General features: G+C 42.4%; 1 protein-coding gene across 1 annotated transcript; it reads right to left on the reverse strand.

Annotated features, from left to right (window-relative positions):
• Positions 1–4,520: 4,520 nt before the first annotated feature.
• On the reverse strand, positions 4,521–22,688 carry LOC128797281 (uncharacterized). Its single transcript, XM_053959669.1, has 23 exons — positions 22,593–22,688; positions 21,741–21,901; positions 21,102–21,226; positions 20,060–20,189; positions 19,041–19,189; positions 18,060–18,247; positions 17,623–17,733; positions 16,994–17,095; positions 16,693–16,768; positions 16,232–16,359; positions 15,644–15,844; positions 12,811–12,852; positions 11,793–11,891; positions 11,030–11,190; positions 9,880–10,004; positions 9,414–9,543; positions 8,659–8,807; positions 8,111–8,298; positions 7,009–7,119; positions 6,397–6,498; positions 6,001–6,076; positions 5,088–5,215; positions 4,521–4,755 (listed from the first exon to the last, which is right to left on the reverse strand). The coding sequence occupies exons 1-23, from the start codon at positions 22,686–22,688 to the stop codon at positions 4,549–4,551; spliced, it is 2,985 nt and encodes a 994-aa protein (XP_053815644.1). The 3' UTR covers positions 4,521–4,548.
• Positions 22,689–23,262: the final 574 nt, after the last annotated feature.

Raw genomic sequence — 23,262 nt, forward strand, 5'->3', positions numbered from 1 at the left:
AAAATGTCCGTGTTTCCTTTTCATTATGGATTTTTTTCTCAAATTGTAGTGAGGTGTAGGGAGGCTGTGTCACTTTCAAGAGGATTCACCCCTTGAAAATAATTACTGAGGACTTCAAATAGCAGCAAATCCCATCAGCTCACAGTGAAATTTCTCTTACATTTTGAGGGATTTCTGGTGATTCTGAGCCATGGTACTATTTCACCTTATTAGTAATTTTAGGAGAATTTAATTCTAGGAGCTTACTTCTTGGATTTTTGTGAAGTCAACAAAACTGACCATTTCTGTTGAAAATGTCACGTATATTCTTAAAAAAGCTGCTACACTGGCAGTTGTGCGTGATTTCATGTTTAAAGAACTATTATTGAGTTAAGAAGATCTTGTAATTATTTTTTTATGTAGAACTGTAAGAAATGCTTGCTGTGAAATGGACGAACACATGAACCCCACCTCCATGAGGTGTGTCAAACAGTTTTGTGTAAAGAGCTGAAAATCAGGCTTGGTTCTGAGCCAGCTTGAGCCACACTAGACTGCTCATTGTGCATGACTGAAGCCATCTGCAGTTTAATTTCACACCAAGACAAACTCAATGGTTTCTTTTAGATTTCATTTGGGTTTGTTATAATCCAAAACTCAAAATTAAATTCTGAATAACAAAATCTTGGGGACTGGAACTAAAGAAGATCTTTAGGCACAAAACACGTTCTAAGTGAAATCTAAGAGTTTAACATAGCACATATTTTATGTTACAATGACTTGTTGATTGTTGACTGCTCTCACATTTTCTGGGTGATATGAGAGTGACTCTCACTTGTGAAGATTCCTCTTGTATCTGTGAAAAAATATTGGTATCTTTTTCCATAACAGAAAACAATAATTTGCCTTTGTCTTGCAATCTGCAAGCATCAAGGTCTTTTATGACCTATGGTCTTTCTGCTGACCAGTTTGTGTAGGTGGTATTTCCTCAAGAGAAGTATTTCTTGTATTTCCTGTAAAGGAATGAGGTCTCCTAAAATCTAACATGCCAAATTCATCATTATTTTCATAAAAAAGTTTTCCTTTGTCTCTGGAATGAAGAGGAAGATGATGTTGAGCTGATGAGGATCTCAGTAAAGATAAGGAAGAAGAAAGAGATGAGGTTTTCCTGGAAATAAATCAGAGAAAGAAAATTTTTTTTTTTTTTGCTCCTCCTTTTACAGCATTTTGAACACGATGACAATGAAGGCAAAGTTTAACTTCATGAAATTCAGGTTGTTTGGTTACTGTGACATGATACACTGCAGTCTTTAGGTGTGAAACGGCAATAGAAATAAAATAGTTAAAATTTTCTTCTTTCCTGAAGGCAAGATAGGTAGGGTGAGTAGTCAAAATAATTTGAGATGTCTCTTACAGATGTATGAGAGAAAGGCCTTGGGATAGGATTAAAACAATTCAGAAACATTAATATTGGCAGGTTAATCATCTGCCCTCTGGTCTATCTGTAACTGCAAGAGATGCAGCAATAGTGAGCACTTGGGAGAACAGGTCTGGCACTTTGGATTGGTGTGGTTTGGGAGGACGAATGCTGGAGATGGAAAAGTTCATTAAAGCCATGAAGCAGAGGAGGAGCCCAGCAAAGCAACCTGGCTTCTTGCAGGAGACACTGGAGCTATATCAGAGCCAGCCACTCCACAAGAAGGGACAGAGGGATCCAAGGCAGCTGTTTTTAAACCAGCCTTGGTGCTGTGTGACATCCATGAACAGTCCCTCTGCAGTGTTCCAGATGTGCCTCTGCTGAGAGCAGCTCCTGCAAAAGGACCAGCAAAGAGAGTGAAATCAGAGGGAAGGATCTGAGACATGAAAGTGGAAGTTGCTGCAGAAGAACACACCATTGATCTGGTACAGTGCCAATGGTGAACACTGATCCCAAGGGGTATTTTTCCAACTGCCTAATGAGTTAGCAACTCTATGGCTTTAATGTCTGCTCAGCACAGTTCAGAGGTACTGCCACCTGCAATTGCATTTCACTGGGGAGCCTGTGCAGTCCGGGAAAGAACAGCATGGAAGAAGAGAAGTGTTACATTTGTAATCCATTTGGCCTCATGCTGTCCTTATCTCCCACAGGAGACACAGGCATTATAAATTCCCCTGGATAACACTGCTAGAGGAGCTGCAAGCTGCACTGTCAGACAGGGCTTGGTAGCAAGCCCATCTGTTGAGTGGAGACACTGATGTGTTTGTTACCTGAGCAGCCTGCTCAGAGGCAGCTATAGGTGAGCTCTTATCCTTTTTTTCTGCAAAGAGGAGTGGGGGGAAAGAGCTGGGAATGAAAAGTCAATGGAAAAAAAAATGCCATTGGATTTGGGAAGCATCCTTTACATTTTGACCCCACCATCAATGGCTCCTGAAGATGCTCTATCTGCTTTTCTTATCATGGAGGAAGATTTGAAGAGGTTTGAAAGGGATTTGTGAGGGATCCACCAGCTCCCAACACAAGGAACATTACAAACAACCAATGGTACTGAACATGCAAGGAACAGTACAAGCTCATCACAGAAGAAGCTGTGATATCATAGCCCCTGCATTTCTAGGATATTGGCTTGTTTGATGATGCTTAAACCATCTCAGAAGAACATGGAAAGCATAAATGCAAAAAAAAAAAAAATCAACCAGCTAAAGGTTCTGGATTTTCAGTTTTGCTGCTTGTCTTCACATTAACTAAACCATTCACAAAACCTTTCTTTTCAAATGTACCATTTCATAACATCATCAGGCTACCAGCTAGGAGAGCGGCCTGAGAGCACCACACTTGGACATGGAAGCAAGCAGGTAGAAATGGTACAAAAACACCTCACCATCTAAGAAGTACATTGATTTGATTTCTAATTTTTTTTTGTAACCAGCTGGAACTTTCTTCAAATTTCCATGATGATTTAGACCAGAACATTAACTCTGTGTCTTTTGGTTTTTAAATTTTAAATGCTAGCTCTAATTTTAAAGGATTATCCCCTGCCTACCCTATTATTTTGAAAAAAGTTTGCTAAATATGTAATGCATTATCTTCAGGAATGGCAATTGCAACAGGCAACCTCTCAGTTCTTCTGAAAGTTAATGCTAACAGCTGGTGCTGCCAGCTGCAGTACTCACCACTTCTGGAAGGAGCTTGTCCATCTGCATCAGAAGTGTGGCTGATCCCAGGCAGACAGAACGCTGTCAGACCAAGGAAGTGTTTTCTCCCATGCCTCTTCTGCACCTTCAGCTTCAGTAACCATCCTACTCTGAGGCTGAGGTTAATGTTTACTTCGTATGATTTCTGTTGATTTATGTTTTTTGTAGCAAATGGACAATACTTAAAATGGGTGGATTAAATATTTCAGTCCCTCAACAGGAGAGGGCCCTCTGAATGGGAACATCCACTATCATGAGTGCTCTCTGTTTTGATACAGGGACTGATAAAGAGAGTGAATCTAAAATCTAAATCAGGTTTCAATTGCTGGAACACACACTGGCACTTTAATATCAGAGCTTCCTCTGTGGTTATTCCTTGAGAAGCAGTGAGTGTATTATTTTAAATTTTTAAATAGAAAACTCTGTAAAACTCAATACTAATTCAGACCTCAGCACAATGATAATAAACAAGAATGGGTAGACTACAGAAAGAAAGGACTTATGGTCCTGCTAAAGAGGAGGCATGAAATACCATTTGCAATCGTGGCAGAAAAAGGAAGAAGAATTGATCCTATACAAAGGTAGAAGAGTTTGGGGAGGGCAGTGATTAGACAGCAGGCTGGCAGCCCTGGAGCAGCACAGTGCAGGGGTGCTGTGGAGCACAGCACTGAAGTGTAGCATTGTGTGCTGGTGTGCAGCAGCAAAGTGCAGGGTGTCCTAGAGCAGCACACAGCCAGTAGATACTGGATATCACAACTTCTCCCTGCTTTTTTTGAGAAATTACTTTCTATAAAATGGGCTGAGTTTTCAAGCTGTCTACTCTCTCAAAACCTTACACTCTGTCTCTCTCCAGGGCTCTTTTCTTCCAGCTCTCAGCACTGGGTGTGCATTTGTTAACCCTTGTGCCATCCATGAGGCACCAGAATGTATTACAAGAACTTCCTCCTGATTTTGCTACAACTGATCTGCATGGAGAGTTTGCTCCAGAGGATGCAAGTGAGAGTTCTGCACCAAATGCCTGGGGATCAGGGCTGATCCCTGACAGCCACAGAGACAATCAGGACATGCAGTTACTTGATGTCAGCTCAAGGAAATAGAAGATGTTATTCTACCTGGCATTTGTATTCTACCTGGTATTTGTTCATGTGCACCATTCACAATCAACACTAAGTCCTTTACAGTGTGATAGCATAAAGAAATGACACCAAAATTATTTGCAAGAATTGTGTCTATGTTTAATCCTATCTTCATCCTGCTCTTAATCCTGAGCAGAACTTTATTTTTATAAAGTAAGAAACATAGACACAAATCTTGCTGCTTTAAAATGATAGCAATAGAGAAAAATCTGAAATACAATTGATGTGTTATGTCAGAACAGTGGAAATTATTTATGGTGGTTTATCAGAGCTTGGTGCAAAATGTCTTTTCTTCAGCAGCATTCATCTCCACAGCCTGATGACGTTTCCTCTTAAACCGGCAGGTTTTGAATTTTTCTGTGATTTCAGAGGTTGACTTCCCTTTTGTTTCTGGGAGGAGCAGGTAGATAAGAACCACTGAAATGACCAGGACAGCAACAAAGATGAGGAAGCAAAAAGGACCAAGAAGCATCTAGAGATAAAAAATAGAACAAGATGAGTGATTTCCTTGGCAACACTTGCACCCATAGATTATTGAAAGTTGTTGATTTGTTCCTGTGAAATAAGGAATAGGCTCATTTTACAGCAACAATATTTATCTTTTCAATCTGTTCTTGGGGCAGCAGGTAGTTTCTGAAGTATTGAGAATTGTTTCATACAAATGGCCTTCATATACCATAGCAATGAGGGATTTACAGTTTTGATAATCTACAAGTCATTTCATCCTACTCCCTGTCCAGATCAGCCTAGACATCCTGATTAAATTGACAGATTCAAAGAGAAGATTTGAATCAAATTACATACTACAGCAAAGGGGAAAATCATTCCAGTGAAGGTGAGGCCTAGCCAAATGACGATTCCACCAATTACAAAAGCAGAGGCCCTTGTTGAGAGGGTGAAGATTTCGTTCATGACAGCCATAACAGCTCCAGCTGAGGAAAAAAAAAAAAAACAACATAAAAAAGTGATAGAAACATTGTTGTAATTGACCATTCCCCATAGAAGATACCTCAGTTCTGCTATTGTGAGAATTCTGTCATGTTTTCAAGACATTCATGGTTGTCAGGAGCAGCCCTTACAATACTAAAGGCTGACATTTGAATTTGGAGACTTTAGTAACTACTGGTAGTGTTTAGTCAGAGAACTTCCAGAGTAAATCCTGGTCTTAGGTGAGTAAGGTTCTACCAGAGAGCTGCAAATTTGGGTCTGGTGTTACTGATGTAGGTGATTAAGGGTGATATTAAGAGAGGACAAGAAAGAACAGAGCAGTGCTAAGAGGCAGATTATGCATGCTGTCAGGTGTCAGTCTTTCATAGAGTAGGACCTTACAGGTAAGCTGAGAAAACTCTGGTATTTTAGAAAAGCCTACCTCTGCCCATTGACAGAGATCAGCCATCTGAACCTGTATGCACTGAACAGTATTCACACTGTAAAATAAGTCTTCATGAATTAATTAACAAGAATTTATTTGGTTTTAACCTGTAATCCAGTGAGAGAAAACAGGGTCCTGATTTATCTGGGTGTGAATGATTTGTTAAAGAAATTGTTTCTTGGGTAATTAATTCATCAAAAATTGAGATTCCCTCAATCTCAGTCTCAACTAAGCTGTTGATTTTCAGAGATATACTCACACATTCTAGTTCTACTTCTATACACTCATGACCTGTGCTTATCCCTGTGGTCCAAGCTCTCCTGATGCTTTTATTGTGGTGCTCACCTGGTCCTAGTCCATAAGCAAAGATGAACAGAAAGATGAGAATAACACTGCAGTACCGCAACCACAGGAACTGATCCTAGAAAAGGTGAAGGGAGGGAAGAGAACAAAAACCAATTTTAATGCTGTAACACAGCTGATCCAAGCACAGGAGCAGCAATATTTTGGAAAAGCCCATGATGCTGAGCTGTGTAGTAGATGCTCTCTAGACCTGCTTATGTTTCTTTACTGAACACAGAGGAAGGCCAGAAGCAGCTGTTGGTGTCACATCTACAGAGGTGAGCTTGTATTTAGCAGATATTCTGACCTGCTGGTTTGGACATGAAAACTAAGGCTGGCTATCTGTGTCCTGCACAGAGAATTCTGATGCAGATCACTCCTGGAGAGACATTTGCTTACACTCAGCAGAAGGCTTGTTTCAAGCAACACCAGGATCAGTGCCATCAGCAAATAACCACCACACAGGAGAACTCGGCATCCAAACTGATCGATTATGGAGCTCTGAGGAAAAGAAAAAAATATTGCCTATCACTGGAAGTGTGGCAAAATCCAACTGTGAGCCATCCAACAAATCAATCATTCCCCTTGAGTTCTTTTTCAGAGAACACAAATCTTATTGGCACCAACTTTGTCATTTTATTGAATTCCTTCTACACTCTAATACTATGAATTACCATCACTGCCCAGCATTGCAGCTACTTCTTAAACACTGTAATCGATGGAATCATGTTACAACTCCATCTGAATGTATAGATATACACAAACATATGGAAATGAGGACACATATTTATGTCTGAATGACACTTCGTAAGGGATTCTTATAAGAAATTAAAATGAATGAAGATGGGATGAAACACATGAAAGTTGGGACAAAATTTGCAGTGGATGGTAACAACCACTGTACAGATTTATGCAGCACCACAGAAAAATTCTTTGGTTCATAAGGAGAAGATTCATTTGCTTCAAGGAAGAATACTTTAATTCTTAAAACTCCAGGAAGCTCTGACTTACACAGAATATGATAGAGATGAGTTCAGAGATTGAAACTCCTACTGATACATATGGGATTATGCTTTCCTGCAGGTTGGCTGTTTCAAAAATTTCTGAGGTGTAAAAGGTGATCTAGGAAATAAGAAAAATAAAGCACAGTTAATAGATGTGATATGTACTTATCCAGGATCACTTAGAACTAGATTTGTCCTCACTGCAAAACCAGCAATACATTATTGGGCCTTAGGAGAGGTAACATAACTGCTCCAGATGTGAGAAATTGAAAGGTTAATGGCAATCAAGAAAATTGATTTGGGGGGGGGGGAAGTAAAAAAAAAATAGTTGAAAGGAGTATATTGCCTGTAAAACATGGGAAAAGGTGTTGTTTTGGCAAAAAGGGAAAGGAGAGAGACAAAACAAGAGAAAGAGCAAATCTCAGTCTTAGCACACCATACATTGTCAAGCAAACAGTTGATTCTGTTGCCCTTTTCCAGTTGCTAAACAGAAGCTGCACATCTGCAGAGTTCCTGAGGGAATGGGCACCATTTCCCTGCCAGCGGAGTGCAGAGGGAATTCCATTGCTGGCAGCTGGAACGAACCACCTCCAGCACAGGCTGAACCAGGGCTTATGGAGAGACCCCCAGACAAGTGATAACATGAAGGGGATGACTGCCAGCTTGGGCTGCACTGGGCTCAGCCAGCTTTACTAGAAACTGCTGAAAAGATGTTGCTTAATGCATAAATGTCCTTTCTCAAATGAAATGAAACTGGATGGCAAAAGCTGGCCATCTGCTACTGCAGAAATCAAAGAAAGTGGTGCTGGGCTGCTGTAAGCCTTAGGATACTTGTGACCCTTTCCTCTACAGATTCCTTGGTTGTACCACCAGGGGAATGAAGGCAACGGTGCCCTTGCAGGAACTTAGGCTGAGTTGGAGCTCTTGTATTCCCACCTGAGAAGCCCCCTGAAAGGTATGAACAATACTGGGGATGATAGCACAGGTGTCAGGCAGTGGGCTCTGTGTGAGGAGGAATAATGCAGACCCAGAGGAAAAGGACAAGTTGGCATTGTGGCACTTTGGAGACTTCATAGGAGATGCAAGCATGGAAATAGGGCATACTCAACTGCACTCAGGCCACAGAGCTGCAGGCTCAGCAAAAGGAGGAGCATGGTACACAGCTGTGGGTGCACAGATCGTTCTCTCAGCACCTCTAGGACATTCATGATTTTGGTGCCTTTTGTTATAGCCTTTTCCTTCATCAAGTCATCAAATTCTGTGTGGTAATTCCCTTCTCCCCAGAGTTGCTTCATGGCTACAGAAGAGACACAATGAAGTTTACTCCTCCATCATTTGATCCCCTCCTAATTCTGTGTTTTCCAACTTTTAATGACACTAAACTTTTGCACTTGAGTTCATGCTTTGATTCATCAGTTACTGAGCAAAGGACTGGAAGGAACATCACTTACTGGAACATGGTGAAACTTCCCTGGAAAATGCTGTAGCAGTTAAGGGTAGATCTTAAATGTCTTGACTCTGCTTGGTCTGGAGGACTTTAATCATGTAATTATCAAGAAATCTGTGGCTGGCTAATAGAAAAGCCAATTCCTGCTGTTAGCTTCACTTTCTCAAGAGCAATGATTGAACAAACTAAGGATCTAAAGTTTTATTTTACCTTTCAAGCAACCAGCTTTGTCTTCTTTTTGCAGGAAGAGATAGGGTGGGGACTCAGGAAAGAATGGCAAAAAGATCAGTTGAATCAATGCCACCAGCCCAGAGAAGGACAATAGCACGTTCCACATATCTTCAGTTCCTAAAAGTTCTCTATGAAAGCATGTTAGAATCTATTTATAGTCCAGTAAAATTACAGTTTATAACTAAACAGGTATTTTCTAAATTCTAGTCTAGCTAAAGAGACGAAATACATACAGTCATTGAAAAGTTCAATTGAAATGGATGATGTTTAGGTTAGTGACAGGAAAATAGACTAATACTTTATTTCTTCTGCAAGACTGACATCTTTCTTAGACTTTTAATTTCTGAAGGTCAAAATATTCCCACAACACCTCTCTGAACCAACATTGCAACTCTGCATGAAGTTATCAAGAAATTAGCAAAACGTTTAGATCTCACAAGTTTAATATGAGTATTTATATACAATCGTTTCTTATTAACTCCAGCAGAGGGACTGAACCTCCAGAGACTGAGTCATCCTTTCCCAAGAGAAAGGCCTTTCTACCCCCAGGGAATGAGCATGGAAACCTCAGTGACTTGTATGGGTTAGTTGCCTCCTCTTTGACTGCTGTAGTTAAGCAAAATAAAACCCCACCCTTGGTGTATGTCTGATTCTAGGACTGGGAGAACACCACTTCCCTGCTATATAGAACAAAAATAAATATAAAACAGGCAGAGAAGGAGTAGCACAGGCACCTTAATCCAAGAATTCGTGCTACAGTTTTTCCTAGTGCAAGAAACACTGTGGAGGTCACGTTTATAAATCCACGAAGCTTCTTAGGTGAGATCTCTCCAGCATACTGAACATGGGTATTCATATGTATTCCTAAAGGGAGAAGACAGGAGAGTGCTAAAGCTGTGGAAAGAAAGAGAGAGGGTCCCTTTTCAGTCCCTTGCAGCTCTCTCCTCTCTCTTCTGAACCCTCTCCCATATACCCTCTGCAATAATGGGCTGAAAATGTACCTTTTATTTCAAGATGTTTAGCTAATCCAGCAGATCTCTCTACAAGAGCTCCTGAAGGCAAAGGACAGCTCATCTTCCCTTGCCCCAGTCTGTTCCTTGTTGCACTGGGTTCCAACACATTCCTGGGTACTCCCAGCAGGAAGATTTCTGTACCCACCCCAAAGAAGTCACATTAACATGGGCCAGTGGGGAGTCCTACCAGCAGCGATGCCCTCGAGGAAGCGCCCAGCCAGGATCATCTCAAAGGACTTGGCTCTCCTGCTGAAGCCAGTGAGCAGCGCTGCTGTTATTAGCACCACGTTGTTGAGCAGCAGACTTTTCTTCCTGCAACAGGGAACAAAACCTGGGTATGATCCATGTTTTACTTTTTCTTCCTTGACTGATGTTTGACTCTTCTCCTCTGGATTTACAAGCTGAAGCCATGGCCACTGTAATATATGATTTAGAATAAATTCGTGCTCAGGACTAAAAAATACAGTAGCTTTTTAATGGAACCAAGTGACGGGAAAGAGCAATATACACAGGATGAATTCCTGTCTCAAAAGATAGTTATTCTGAAAGATTATTCTGTCTAGAAGATATGCCTTGAACGATAAGATGAATATTTGTCGCCAGAACAAGACATTTGAGGTGATTACCGTCTAACAGGATTTTAGCAATCAGAGTATTCCTGGAAAACCTCTGTTTAGAAGCACCACAAGAAAAGAACACGCATAAATATGTAAAAAAGGACAAAAGGAAAGAAGGGGACCCCCCCAGAATCCCACTAAGTCTAGAAAGAGTATAAAAAAGACCCTGTGAAACCAGTACCCTGTGAACTGCCAGGGTGTCGGTGCTGCATTAGTCCAGACCCAGTTCACCCAGCATCGATCACCTGACTCAGTGCTGATTTACTTGTAGCTTTTCCAATTTTACTTCGATTTAATTTAATAAATTCCTTTAATTATTAAATTGATTGATTCATTTATAACAGCCATATTTAAACCCATTGCATATAGGACAACCAAATCTGGTTATAAAAAGGCATGATTCTTTGCAGAGGAGTGGAAAGGGAGAAGCTAGATTCCTCTTACTGTGTGAGCAAACCATGAGGCTGAAGGAATCTCCTGCAGGGTAAAATGTCAGCAAAACGACAGGAATTGTATGTCAACAAAAGCTGTGACAAAGGAATCAGAAATATCTGTGTGTTCTTGTCTCTCCGATGCACCCCAGTTTAGTTTTATGTGCTGAGTAATTTCTGTGGCAGCAGGGGGCAGTGAAATTCTGGTATCCCTTCTTTTAGTTGACTAATATTTAATAGCTTCCCCTGTTACAGCCCTGGGTAGCGAGATGCTGGGAAATGTACTTACTTTCCAAATTTTGCAGTCAGGTACCCACTGCACAGACACCCTGTCATCCCACCCATGCAGTACACAGACACGATGAGGGACCACAGTAGCATCAGGGTCTCCTGAGGCAGCACAGAACCGTATCGCTCCAGCCAAGTTTCGTTGACAAACTTCTGAATGTACTGGGACAAAAAGGAGATTTTTGTTCCACCGAGGCACTAATCATAATGTTCTTCATAATGTTTACAATTTAAACAAATTTGATTAATAGTCGTGACTAAAAGCGTGACCACAGGACATTTGTTTGCAAATAAGGATGGTTATTTCCTCTCATACAGCCTAATAGTGTACAAGCATCTTTCAAAAATTAATTATACCCTTTAGTGTGTTGAATCCTACCTCTCCTACACCAAAAAACTAGGACCTTCATTATATTATATATTCATTATAGTAAAGTGCAAATGTTCTTATGGCCAGTAATGGATTTAAAGAGGAAAGGGCTGAGCTGAAGGCTGATTCCATCAGCTGTTTTTGGGTTTTTTTTCCTCCATGGCATAAACTTTAAGGAGGTATCTCAATATGTTGTTTCCACAAAATTCTGTGGGAAATTGTCTTTGGAGCACAGCTCCTTGCAATCATGCACACTTTGGCAGTGACAGTATGGCATTGGAAACAGCTGGCAATGAACTGACATAGCAACACCCAAGAACTTCTGTAAAGTGCAAGGCCTAGGACCATGAGGAACAGTTAGAGGCGGGATTTTCTTTTCTCCAGCTTTGCCTACCAGAGAAGTGTAATTGATGACAGACATTTGAAAACCAGAGAGGTGGGTTCCACCAATTCCCAGCAGCACAATCATTAGCAGCAGCCTCCGGTATTGAACCTGCCAAAGAGAACGGAACACATCCTAAGCTCCTGATACCAGCACATCTTTCAGACCGTGAGATAATTTACAGCACCTTATATCTTCACATTTCTATGACTAAGCAACCTTTAACATGCAAAAACCCATCTTGAATTTCACAATAATCAAGACAATTCATTTGTTAAATTGTTAAAACACACACCTGCACTTTGTGCTATGTTCCTCTCCCAGCTATTAGCAATCTGAAAAGATACATTCTCTAATTCTGTTAGTTTTGCTAACCACAGAAAACAAAAATCATAAAAGCCTTGTTGAGATCATTTGTGTTTACCTTTGTACTAGAAAGAAGCTACAGCTTTCTTGAATCCCTTTATGCTTTCACCTTTGCCTCCTCAGGGACAGTGTTCAGCATTTTCCAGAGATGACTCAAGTCTGTCCTCTCAAAACTGTTTTTTAATATTTCACTTTCATCAATCTTGTATGAAACAACATTTTTAGAGGCCCTATCTGAATGACTCCTATCGGAAATGCTGTGTTTCCATGATGTACACTGAATTTCAGAGCATTTCTCACAAGCACAAATGTTTCCAGGCATTTAGTCAGGTCATACTTTAAACTGCTGAGTATTCTCAATTGTCCTTGAGAGCACAGAGCAGTAGAGAGGGAGAGTTTTTTGTGTTTTGTGTTTTTCACTGATACTGTGTTCTTCCCCCCAAATTCCCATCTTTCCTGGTTTCCCAGGTCCTCTCTTAAACCTCTCACTGTTTTGCATTTCTAATGTAGTTTCTGCAGATGCCATTTAGTCAGTCATTGCTCAACCAGTGTTGTCACAAGTTCTGTTGCTCATTTTTATTACAAGAAGTATTCCCTTTGCTGCAATCTTAGACCATGCTGCTGTTAGTGACCAGGGCTAGAACACAAGAATTTGGATACTCACCAGGTCTGAGAGGAAACCAGGCATTTCCCCTTGAAACCCTGCCTACTCTGAGAGCCCTTGTCAAGTCTGCCAGATGAGAGAGATGGGTTCCACACTGAGATTGTGAGAATTTGGGATCACAGCGCAGAAGTTAAATTCTAACTATGTGGCTTTTAGCAAATTGTGTCCTCCCCTGACACTGGCCAGGGCCTCTTCTTGCTGGTTTAATTATTCTAAGACCCAGATATGACAAGCTGATTACAACAGTGGTAAATGTTTATCTTTGAATTGGGAGCACTGGCCCTTACTCACACTGCTAAAACCCCTGAGTGTTCCAGTTGTGTGAGGAGTCAGACAGTGCCACAATCTTCCCTTCAGTGGAACAGTCCCTCTTCACCTCTCTGAAAAGCAGCTTGGGCAGAGGAGGTTTTCCTTCCCTCCAGTCTACAACAGGCCTTTAGAACTCTAGCTCAGCCATAATGCCTCTTCTTGCCTGCTAGAAGATTTAGAATTGCTTGAACAGTTTTCAGATGTAGGAAACAGAGTATTGGAATATTGGCATTTTGTGTCCTTGCTAACTCCCAGTTCTTTGCAGAGGCTCCGAGTTTTTCCAGAACCACTCAGAAGCCTCTCTGTAACAGTGGAATTGCCCCACTGTGTGCCAGAGCACGATGCCACATCTCAGCAGGCAGGGAGCTGATGAGCTGGAGGAACTAGAGGGGAGAGGAAGATTCTTCTTTGAGCTGAGGATGGAAGCAAAGATACACATGGCAGCTCTGGACCTTCCTGGAGAGGTTTCTAAACACTGTCTTTGACCAGTTTTTAACATCTGGTTGATCAAACAGTCCCTGCAGAGCCCTGTTCCTCCTGTTGTCTGCGTCCCTCTAGAGTACTCCTACTGCTGTCTCATTTTCGTCTGGCCTCACACCATTGCTCAGTGCTGTACAATGGAAAAAGCAAGCCTTAAATGCCTAGTAGAGGTTTTATTTCTTTTCCTAAAGAAGAGGACAAGGTGCATCCATCCACCTGGGACTTGAACACTACATGAAATGTGCTTTTTCCAGTATTAAGCTCACCCAATAGCCTGGACTTGGAGGGATTTTGTTTTCAGAGATGTTCTGTGTTGCACTTGTGTGACCCTGAATCCATCCTGGATCCTGGAACTGCAGATTCACAAGTACCTCTTCAACCTTTATTCCCAATCCATGATAGTTTATGGCAGTGCTAATGATTTACCACACTTCCCCTCTTGTGGACATCCTTTAGTAGGAGGGGAGAAGTAAGGCAGGTTGACCACAATCATGCTGCAGAAAGACATGTATAAGGAAATGAGTTTTTAATGTCTAGTAAGACAATAGAAACTTCCTCATTGGGAACCAGTAAGTTTGAGAAAGACCAAACCAAATAAGGACCTTTAAAATAATCAATTATCTAATATTTTCTTTTCACAACACTTCCAATTTTTTTTCCCTGCATTTTTGACCAGAAGAAGGAATATAGACTGGTTATTAAAGTGGCATTGTGCAATCAATGATCTCAAGCCTTGAAACAATAAACTCTATCTAGTTTTTTTTGGTAGTATGATTGTCATGGGAGGAATGGCTGTGTTGGGAAAGTTCCCTGCTCCTGGCATTAGATTTTGGCACTGCCACAAATACTGCTGGAGGACAACGTGAAGATAAAATAGCAGGAGCCTTAGGGCTGTGAAGAAAACTGCTGCTCAATATTCAGATCCTTTTGCAAAATTTATTGTGCAGCATCTGCATCACTTGGTAGTGAAGATCTCATCTCCAGAACAAGACAGACACAGTATTCCTTGAGCCCAACAACACCACCCCAGAAGATGGGTCCTTCTCTGTCCCTGACTCTTCATTCAATGACAATCAATCCAGGCACAATCAGAAGGATGTGTTTTCCTAGTCACTGTTTTTTATTTCCTTATCAGAAAACTGTAAAGTATGAAGAAGACCAAAAAACTGTCATGTCATATAGCAATGAACACAGATGTGAAGCTGTTTTTACCAGGTTTTATAATGAAAATGTGAAGTATTCAGAGACCTGGAAAGAGAACAGTCACACACGTGGATTAAATTCTCCAAGAGAGGTGTCCCTCTTCTCTGTCTTGTAAGTAACAGTCACTCTCTGGGCTCAATGCCATTGAAACCCAGCGTTCTCCAGGCTGGAGAGGCACTACACAGTCACTGCCAGTGAAGGAGAATCTGCACACTGGATTTGCCCACTCATGATTTCCTGCTGTTCTGCTTTCTCTGCTCATTGCTTTCTATCAGTGCTGACATATCCCTCTTTATCCCAATAGAACCTCCAAGACAGTAAACGTGGAGGAACATTGCAAATTGATTCTGCCTGCTGATAGGCAAGGCACTCCTCTTTCACTGGATTAAAGAGCTAAACACTTCTCCTGTGAACTGAAGCTTCTTCTCTGGGAAAGCTCATTGGCATTGACTTGTTAATAGGAGCAGATAATTTCAGTATCAAAGCTCTGTCTTCTTTGCAAGTTTGCTGTACCTCTGGACCTTCCAGAATCACTTCTGCCAGCTGTGGAGTCCTGGTTTTGCCAAGAAAATAGCAGGTCCTGTGTTTTCAGCTTATAACTTCAAGCTTAGAGGGACTGACAAAGATCTTATTTTCTCTACAAACTGTGTTTCATTTTCTTCTGCAGAGGAATTAATTCAGCTCATATTTCAGAAGCTGGAGAGAACCACCAAGTTCATGCTGCACCCTGTACTGAAGGTGATTTTTTGGTGGATCTATAGATTCTCTCTTGCTTAGTGAAACTTCTGGGTACTACAGTAATAAAAGACCAAAATATGAAGTGGAGGGTTTGTTCTTAAAGCCTAGTAACAGTCACCACTGAGCACTTTCTCTGCTGTAGGGCTGCCTGCCCCTTCTTTCCACGGTAGTTGAGGCAGTTGAACTCCTCCTTGACCTGCAGCATGGTCTTTCCTTTGGTCTCTGGCAGCACCAGGAATACAAAAATAGCCATGGACAGACAGTATGTCAGGAAAATGATGAAACAGAAATTACCAAGACCTTCCTACAGGAAAACAAAGAGAAAAAATGTGTTCATAAACATTTATCTTTATTTTTTTCTCTTATGATATAGCGTTTCTGGATTTGTATTTACTAAAAGAACTTGGTCAGAGACTTAGTTGATATAAATCCTGCTTCAAATGACATCTGACAGTGTTGGTGCCTCTGTCACTGCATCTGTGTTGCCTATGTCACTCTAACTTGTGTAGAGTTAGAAGCATTTTGTGGGTCTGCTACACTTCCAGTAAATATCTGGTTAAGATGGAAGAGGCCATCAGAACTGCAATTAATTTGGGCTCTGTGAAGTGAAGTGCTGATAAGAGAAGCATGCTCTGGGTTCAAGAGGGGTCTAACTTCCTCTGAACTGAAACAAACACCCTACTTTGCTTACCACAATGAAAGGGAACACAAGTCCAAGGATGAAGAGTTGGATCCAGTTTATAACACCATTAAAAACATAAGCAGCTGGTCTGTATGACTGAATAAATATTTCTGTGATCAAGGGGCATGCTACTCCACCTGAAAATAATATTGAAGAAAGAAGGAAGCTTAGAAACTTTGCAAGATGCTTTTGTACCTAATGCTTCATTTTGCTGCATAAGTTCATGGCTTTAAGTGGCCTGGAAGTGTCTGAGGTGGTGCCTGGCTCTTCAGAAAAAGGCATGTAGGAATGCAATAGGAAATGAATTTTACCTCCTAGCATAGTATGTAGGGAAATATCGACACCTGCACTGAATCAGAAGTAGGGATTCATGCCTACTGTGGAAGAGCTATGCCTGGGATCTCTCCTAAAGGCTGCAGTGAGGAAGGAATGAGTGAATAAATGAAACCATTCCAGTAGAAAATACCAACCTGGCCCAATGCCAAAGCTCATGATGAAAATAAAGACAAGTGTAACAGAGCAGTATGGTACCCAGAAAAAGGAGTCCTGTGGTAGGAAATGAAAAGCAAATAAAATCAGAAAATAAAATTTTATTTATCTAGCTCCATTACAAATGTGCATCACTACTAAGTATGTCAATGTTTAATATAGATCTATTTATCTACTTTATACTTCTACTCACTAAAAAGTGATTTGTGGGGAGGGAAACAGTCATGCTATCTGTCACACATAAAACATGGGTACAGTTCTAATGCATCAGTGGGGTCTTACCTGCAGTGAGAGCGTGACTGTGAGGAGCCCTAGAGCCAAGGCCATCACTGTGTAGTTTTTCCACAGCAGTGTCTTCCTCCCTGCACGCTCGATGAGGAAGCCCTGCAAGCAGGAGGAGATGCTGCCACTGGTGAGCTGCTCCAGCCTCTGCTTTCACTGGCCCCATCTGGGGGGCCTGAGCAGGACCAGGAGCTGCAGGGAGGAGCAGGAGCTGGGAGGTGCAGGGCTGCAGGGAGCACTGTCTGGGCAGAGGAGGTCAGAGGTGGCGTCCTGCAGGCAAAGGAGAGCCAGGCAGGAGAGCAGAGTGGCTGGGAATGCTTACACTGCTGTGATTCCTGCAGCCCTGGGTCCTACTGGCACATGACATCTGCCCTTCCTCCAGGGGGGAACTGGGACTCCCAGGTCTGGCCCAGAATGGGTTGTGATTTTGACAGAAAGACTCAACTCTTTCCAGAAGCTCAATAGAAATGTCCATGTTTGCAGGGTGTGGGGAGAGGACTTTATCTGATCGGTTCCATGGTTGATTTGTTGCAAAAATTTGACCCCTGAAGCTCTATTTACAGTATTTCTAAAGATCAAAATGAGCAATGTATTACAGCAGAACAAAATTCAGCTGAAAAGCCACTTACACATAGAACTGTGGAGAAGATCTCAGTGGTCCCAATCCCCAGGGAGACATAATGGGTTTGAGCAGGGGGGATTCCAGCCTTTGTAAAGATACTGTATGCATAAGAGTAAATCTGGAAAGAGTAGAAATTTGTGAAAGCTGTACACATGTGGCCATGTTTACACTAGTGTCTGTCTTTTTGGACAGAAAATAACTAACCAGACCTTAACAAAATAGAAAACCATCTTATCATTCCAGGGTAATGAAATGCCTTCAGAAAACACTTGCTAAAACACAGCTCTCGACTTACCCCAGGTCCCAAACTTCCAGGGGGAAAGGTTGTAACAAGCAGTACCAAGAGATCCCTTCTTAGGGCACTGTTGCAGCCACTCCCAGCCCCTTGCAGAGGTTACTCTATCTGAGGAGCTTGCAGGGGGCACAGCGAAGCACTGCACGTACCACGTTGGCCCCGACGAGCTGGATGCAGGAGACCACGAGGAGCAGAGTGATGAGCTGCCAGCGCACGGCTCTGTCCCGCAGCAGGTCCCAAACGCTCTTCACCTTCTCCCCACCGATGGCTCTCTGCTCTGACATCATGTCATTTATTTCAGCCAGATGGTCCCCATCCCCCCAGAGCTGCTTCACGGCTGGAAGGAGAGGAGGAGAGGTGACCAAGCTCACCAGCACAGACATGAGTCCAGAAGATGATTTCCTGATTTGCAGAGTATCTTATTAGAACTTAATGCTCTTTTCTTGCATTAACTTCCTAGAGATCAGGGCTCAGATATGACAGATCATTCCTGTCTGGATTTACCCATAAATCTTACCCATGACCTCACCTTTGGCCAATAGCTGCTGACAGTCTTTCAATGTAAGTCACACTTACATTCTTACCAATCCTTCCCTGAATACCTTCCTGCTAAAGGTACAGTTCTAGTGCACACTCCAAAACACAGACAAGATAAAATGACTCCTACATATAAAAAATAAGTTCACATAGAAGACAGAAGGAGTTCTATCTTTTAATAGCTAAATACCCACAGTGGCTGCAGCTCAGTTTCTGTCAGTAGCTGCTCTTAGGGTTACTGAAGAACTGAAATGCTTACAGCTACAGCATGACAGTGCAAAACCTCTCACACAGAGAAGGTACTGTATGTGTACTCTGACTGTTCAGGGCAGAATCTGCATTGCTGGAAATACAAGTTCTGTGTGATCACCACTCTTGGAGGACCCTGGCAGAGGGTACGGGAAATACTAGTGTCAAGAGAGCACTAATATCCAAACAGAAGAGGCTGACTTTCATTTGAGCTGAAGGTGCTTTCAGAGCCAAAACACCAAAAGTATTTTTCCCATCTGTACATTTCTTCCTGGGCTCATTTGGGGCTTTAGAGTATTTCCCCCTTATTCCTGAAATGAATGCTTTATGGCTCATTTCCTTACCTTTGATGCATCCCTCCTTGTCCTTTTGGTCAATGAGCAGGTAGCGGGGAGAGTCTGGGAAGAAGGGGAGGGTGAGAAGCTGAGCAAGGGCAGGGACTGCATTGGCTGCCAGGAGAATTGGCCAGAGAGCCTCCACGCCAAGAACTTCTCTGGAACAAAAGCAGCAGGGTGAGAGGGGCTGAGGCACTGTGCATGCTGTCCATGGCAGCAGAGGCAGACACAGGCCCATCCCCTGTGGCAACCACATTTCTTTCTCTCTCAGGATTTTTCATAGAGCAGCACAGAGGAAAGAGAGAGAAAACAATTTCTATTTCTGCTCCTTGTTTTTCTCATGTGGAATGTGTTTGGAGAATTGTTTCCCTGGGGTGATTGCTTGATTGGATTCTGGTGAGGATTGTTTGAGCCTGATGGCCAATCCAATCCACCTGTGTCTGGACTCTCAAGAATAGGGTCACAAGTTGTGAGTGAGTCAGAAATGGTAGTTAGGAAAGTAGGTATGTAGTTTTAGTATCTTCCTTTAAATAGTATATTAATGTATTTTAGTATAGTTATAATAAAGAAATCATTCAGCCTTCTGAACTGGAGTCAGACATCAGCATTTCTTCCCACTGGGTTCACCTGTGTTTACAATAATCCCCCAGCCCTGCTGGCTGTGTCCCGGCAGCTCCCACCCGGGAGTCTCTGGCAGGGAGTGCAGAGGGCCCGTGCCTGCAGCACCGCAGCTGCATGGTGTTGGCTCCTGCTGCTCAGTGCCGGGCACTGCAAGGCCACCTGTGTCCTCCTATGTCCTGAGGGCTTGCAGGGACCAACAGTCCCAGCATAAGGGCTAAAGGAAAACCTGCAGGGGCTGATCCCTCTGCTTCTCATCCAAATAGGCTCCATTACCATTATTACAAGGTCCATGAGTTACCAGACTGGTACCGACTGCCCCAAATAGCAGCCCCTGGGCACAGGTGTGCATTGATATATGCATACATTTTAAGAACAGAAGAAATTGAGTATGTTTCAGACTCTCTTACCTGAGACCCAGAGCAAATCCTACAAATTTTCCCATAGCAGAGAAGGTAGAAGCTGTTATGGCAATCAGCCCGCGGAGCTTCCGTGGGGCACATTCCCCAGCGTACATGATATGGACATTCTGAGTTAAACCTGCAGTGACAAAGGACTCTCAGGGCCATGCAAACCCTCGTAGGTCTGGTGTTTTGGAGGGGGACCACTATGGACAGTGCCTATAGGGTTGGCTCTCAGATATATTTTTATCTGTGCTGAGGATGTGGCTGCCTGACATGAAGCATGTGCCCCATACCATGGCCTTGTGCCTTTGCTAAATGTTTCGCTAAGTAAGTATGGGCCTGTGGGAAATCTGTCCTTCACCAGGCTGCCCTTCTCTTACATTGTTTCCTACAGCCACATATACAGACAGCACTGTGGTTACTCCCTCTAGTCTTAGATGATATTTTTCAGTGGCTGTTCAGATGATAAGTGCCTTATTTTCTGCTTGAAATCACTAAGTTGGCAAATGCTGTACATTCTATTTGGCCAGTGAATTAATTAATATTTATCCTCTCAACTTTTTTTTCCTGGCTAGTATTATCTTTATCCAGCTACTCAGGGATCAAAAGCACTGGTAGAATGTAACCTTCTGAGACATCTGGAAACTAGAATTGAAAATTCTAATTGAATTGGCTTGAAAACCATTCCATTGTCTGTAATGTGGAGGGCAGCATCAGCCACAGTGAAAAGCAACAGGAACAACAGAGGCCAGCTCTATTGAGTGAGCATGCTTCCCTGAAATATTGCATGTTTTGGTTTTTTCAGAAATTGGCAGTACCTTTTGTATGGACTGGATGTAAAGATAGAAGAAAGAGAAATTGAGATGTCATACATTACTCATTTAATGTTTGTGGTTTCTTATTTAGTGAAAAATGCACTCATCTATCATGCTCTCTGCAGAATGTAGTAAAAGATCTGTGATCTGTTTACTCAGGCTGGTGAATCCTTGTGACCCTCAGTCACTGCTCTTCCCACTCTTTAATACCACTGGTAGAAATGCCAATTTACCTCCACAGACTCCAGAAAATAACCTTCCAGCAATGATCATCTCAAAAGATCCACAGAGCCGGCTGAGTCCCATCAGAGCTGCACCCAGCAGAGCAGGGATGTTGGCAAGCAGCATGGCCTTCTTCCTGGAATTCATTCAAATTAATGTGAGCATAAATACTGCCCTTGCCTCATTCCCAGCCTGACAGGAGTGGCATGAATTGTACCATGGTTACAGACTCAGTGCTGGCTTCTGCGATCAGCTGAAGTAAATGGGAAATGGCAATGGGGAAATGTCACAGAATGATCAGTTAGGTGAAGGTTTGGATGCCTCTAGTACAGTCAATATCTATAGAGTCAATTCCAAGAGAACCGGAAGCTTTGTGAGTGGTTGTCTCTGAAATTCTCTTTAAAATGCATGCACTTCTTGTATGATTTCCCTGGACTGGATTTGCTTTGGACTTTATAAGGGAGAGGGTATGATTTTCCTTTTTCCTTGTCACTGGCAGATTTTGCATTCTGTTTCTTCACTATACTGGTCTTTAATTGGAAGCCCTGGGCTGCTCCAATGCCACATTACTAGCAGTGTTTCTCATGAGACACAGGTTATATTGCAGTAGTGGGTGTAAACAGAAGGACTGGTGTAACCACTCTTCCTACCTTCCAAATCTAACAGACAAATACCCAGCAGATGAGGATCCCAGGAGCCCACCAATGCTGTAAATGGACACAATGAGGGACCACATCAAAGTGATCATCTCTGCACTGGGAGAGGAGCCATATCTCTTCAGCCAGGTCTCACGGATGAAACTTTGGATGTACTTTAAAAGAAAAAAAAAATTGACTCAGTCAACATGTTTTTGCATAATTGCACTGCTTTTTTAATTCTCTTACCTGCTTATCAGTCTTTTTGATACATTTCTATCGATTACCTTGGTTGAAATCTTAGCCCCAATGAAATCAATGGGAATTTTGCCATTACCATCCCTGAAGCTGATGTTTTAGCAATGAGATCCAATGAATAAATATATCAATATTAAATATTAATTGTGAGTTCCAGTAAGGGAATGGTAGGCTGGTCTTCTGTTTTTGTGCTAAACCCTGATTTTTTCTCTGCCTGATCTTTTCCTGACATTCCTGCTCATCTGTGGTGATAGTATGAGCTCAGTGTCCTTGGTACCATTCAGGATGACAAACACCACCCCCAGTTTTCCTGTTCCAGCTGCAGGTACGAGTGCTGACCTCAGCTCTAGAGCTACAGTCCTTCCCTGCCCTATTTCACCTTGCAGCCACTTCCAAATAGTGTGTGTGGTCCAAGGGACTCCCAGAACAATGGAGAGAGGAGAATGCCCTGGGAGCAATTCCACTCAGTAAGGGGAAAATGGCTGACTTTGTGGATATTATTCATCCTTCCCTTTCCCAGTTCTGTCACATCAGACAGAAGTTGGAACCTCATTAAACACAAGAGCAGTGAAATCCTGGTAGCTCACTCTTTGAGTTCTCCATGCTTACCTCAGCAGGAGAATTGATAATGGAGACCTGCAATCCATAGTGGAAGGTTCCAGTCATGCCCAGGACAAAAGCCAGGAGAAAAAGGTTGTAGCTCATTTTCTTGCAGGAAATAAAAACAGCAAACAAACTGGTTCGGCTATCCAGACATGCCTCCAAATGTGCTGTGTTTTCCTCAGGAGCTCTAACAATGCCACACACCTGCCTCCTCTGAGACCCAGGAGCAATAGGAAACCACAGCTACTGAAGCACAGGACAGTGAGAATGCTGCGTAGAGGCAAAGCTCACAGATCCCTCCCAGGACCCAGTTACACACTTCAGTGCTTCAGTCTTCAGTTTTGGCCATCTTAATCTGCACTGTCATAGTTGTGGGAGCATAGTGCAACGTGCAAAAGCATTTTGTGAACAATTCCGTCTACTTGTCCTTTCTCCTCCTCCTTTCCCACTTGTTATCTCACCTAAATGAATATTTTGCTCAGTGACTTGGCTGAGACTAGATAAACATTTGGGGATTGAAGGGCATTCCTGGTTTCATAGTTTATTCACCTTTTCTTAGAACTCTCTGATAGGAGGCTTAAGAATATGGCACTGCAATACATGTGCCTCAACTCCCCCCCAGTGCCACTGCTCCCTGTTACTGGGGATATTCTGGCCAGCAACAAGAGTGTGATGC

This window comes from Vidua chalybeata, chromosome 18 (genome assembly GCF_026979565.1).
Source record: "Vidua chalybeata isolate OUT-0048 chromosome 18, bVidCha1 merged haplotype, whole genome shotgun sequence".
Classification (NCBI taxonomy): domain Eukaryota; kingdom Metazoa; phylum Chordata; class Aves; order Passeriformes; family Viduidae; genus Vidua; species Vidua chalybeata.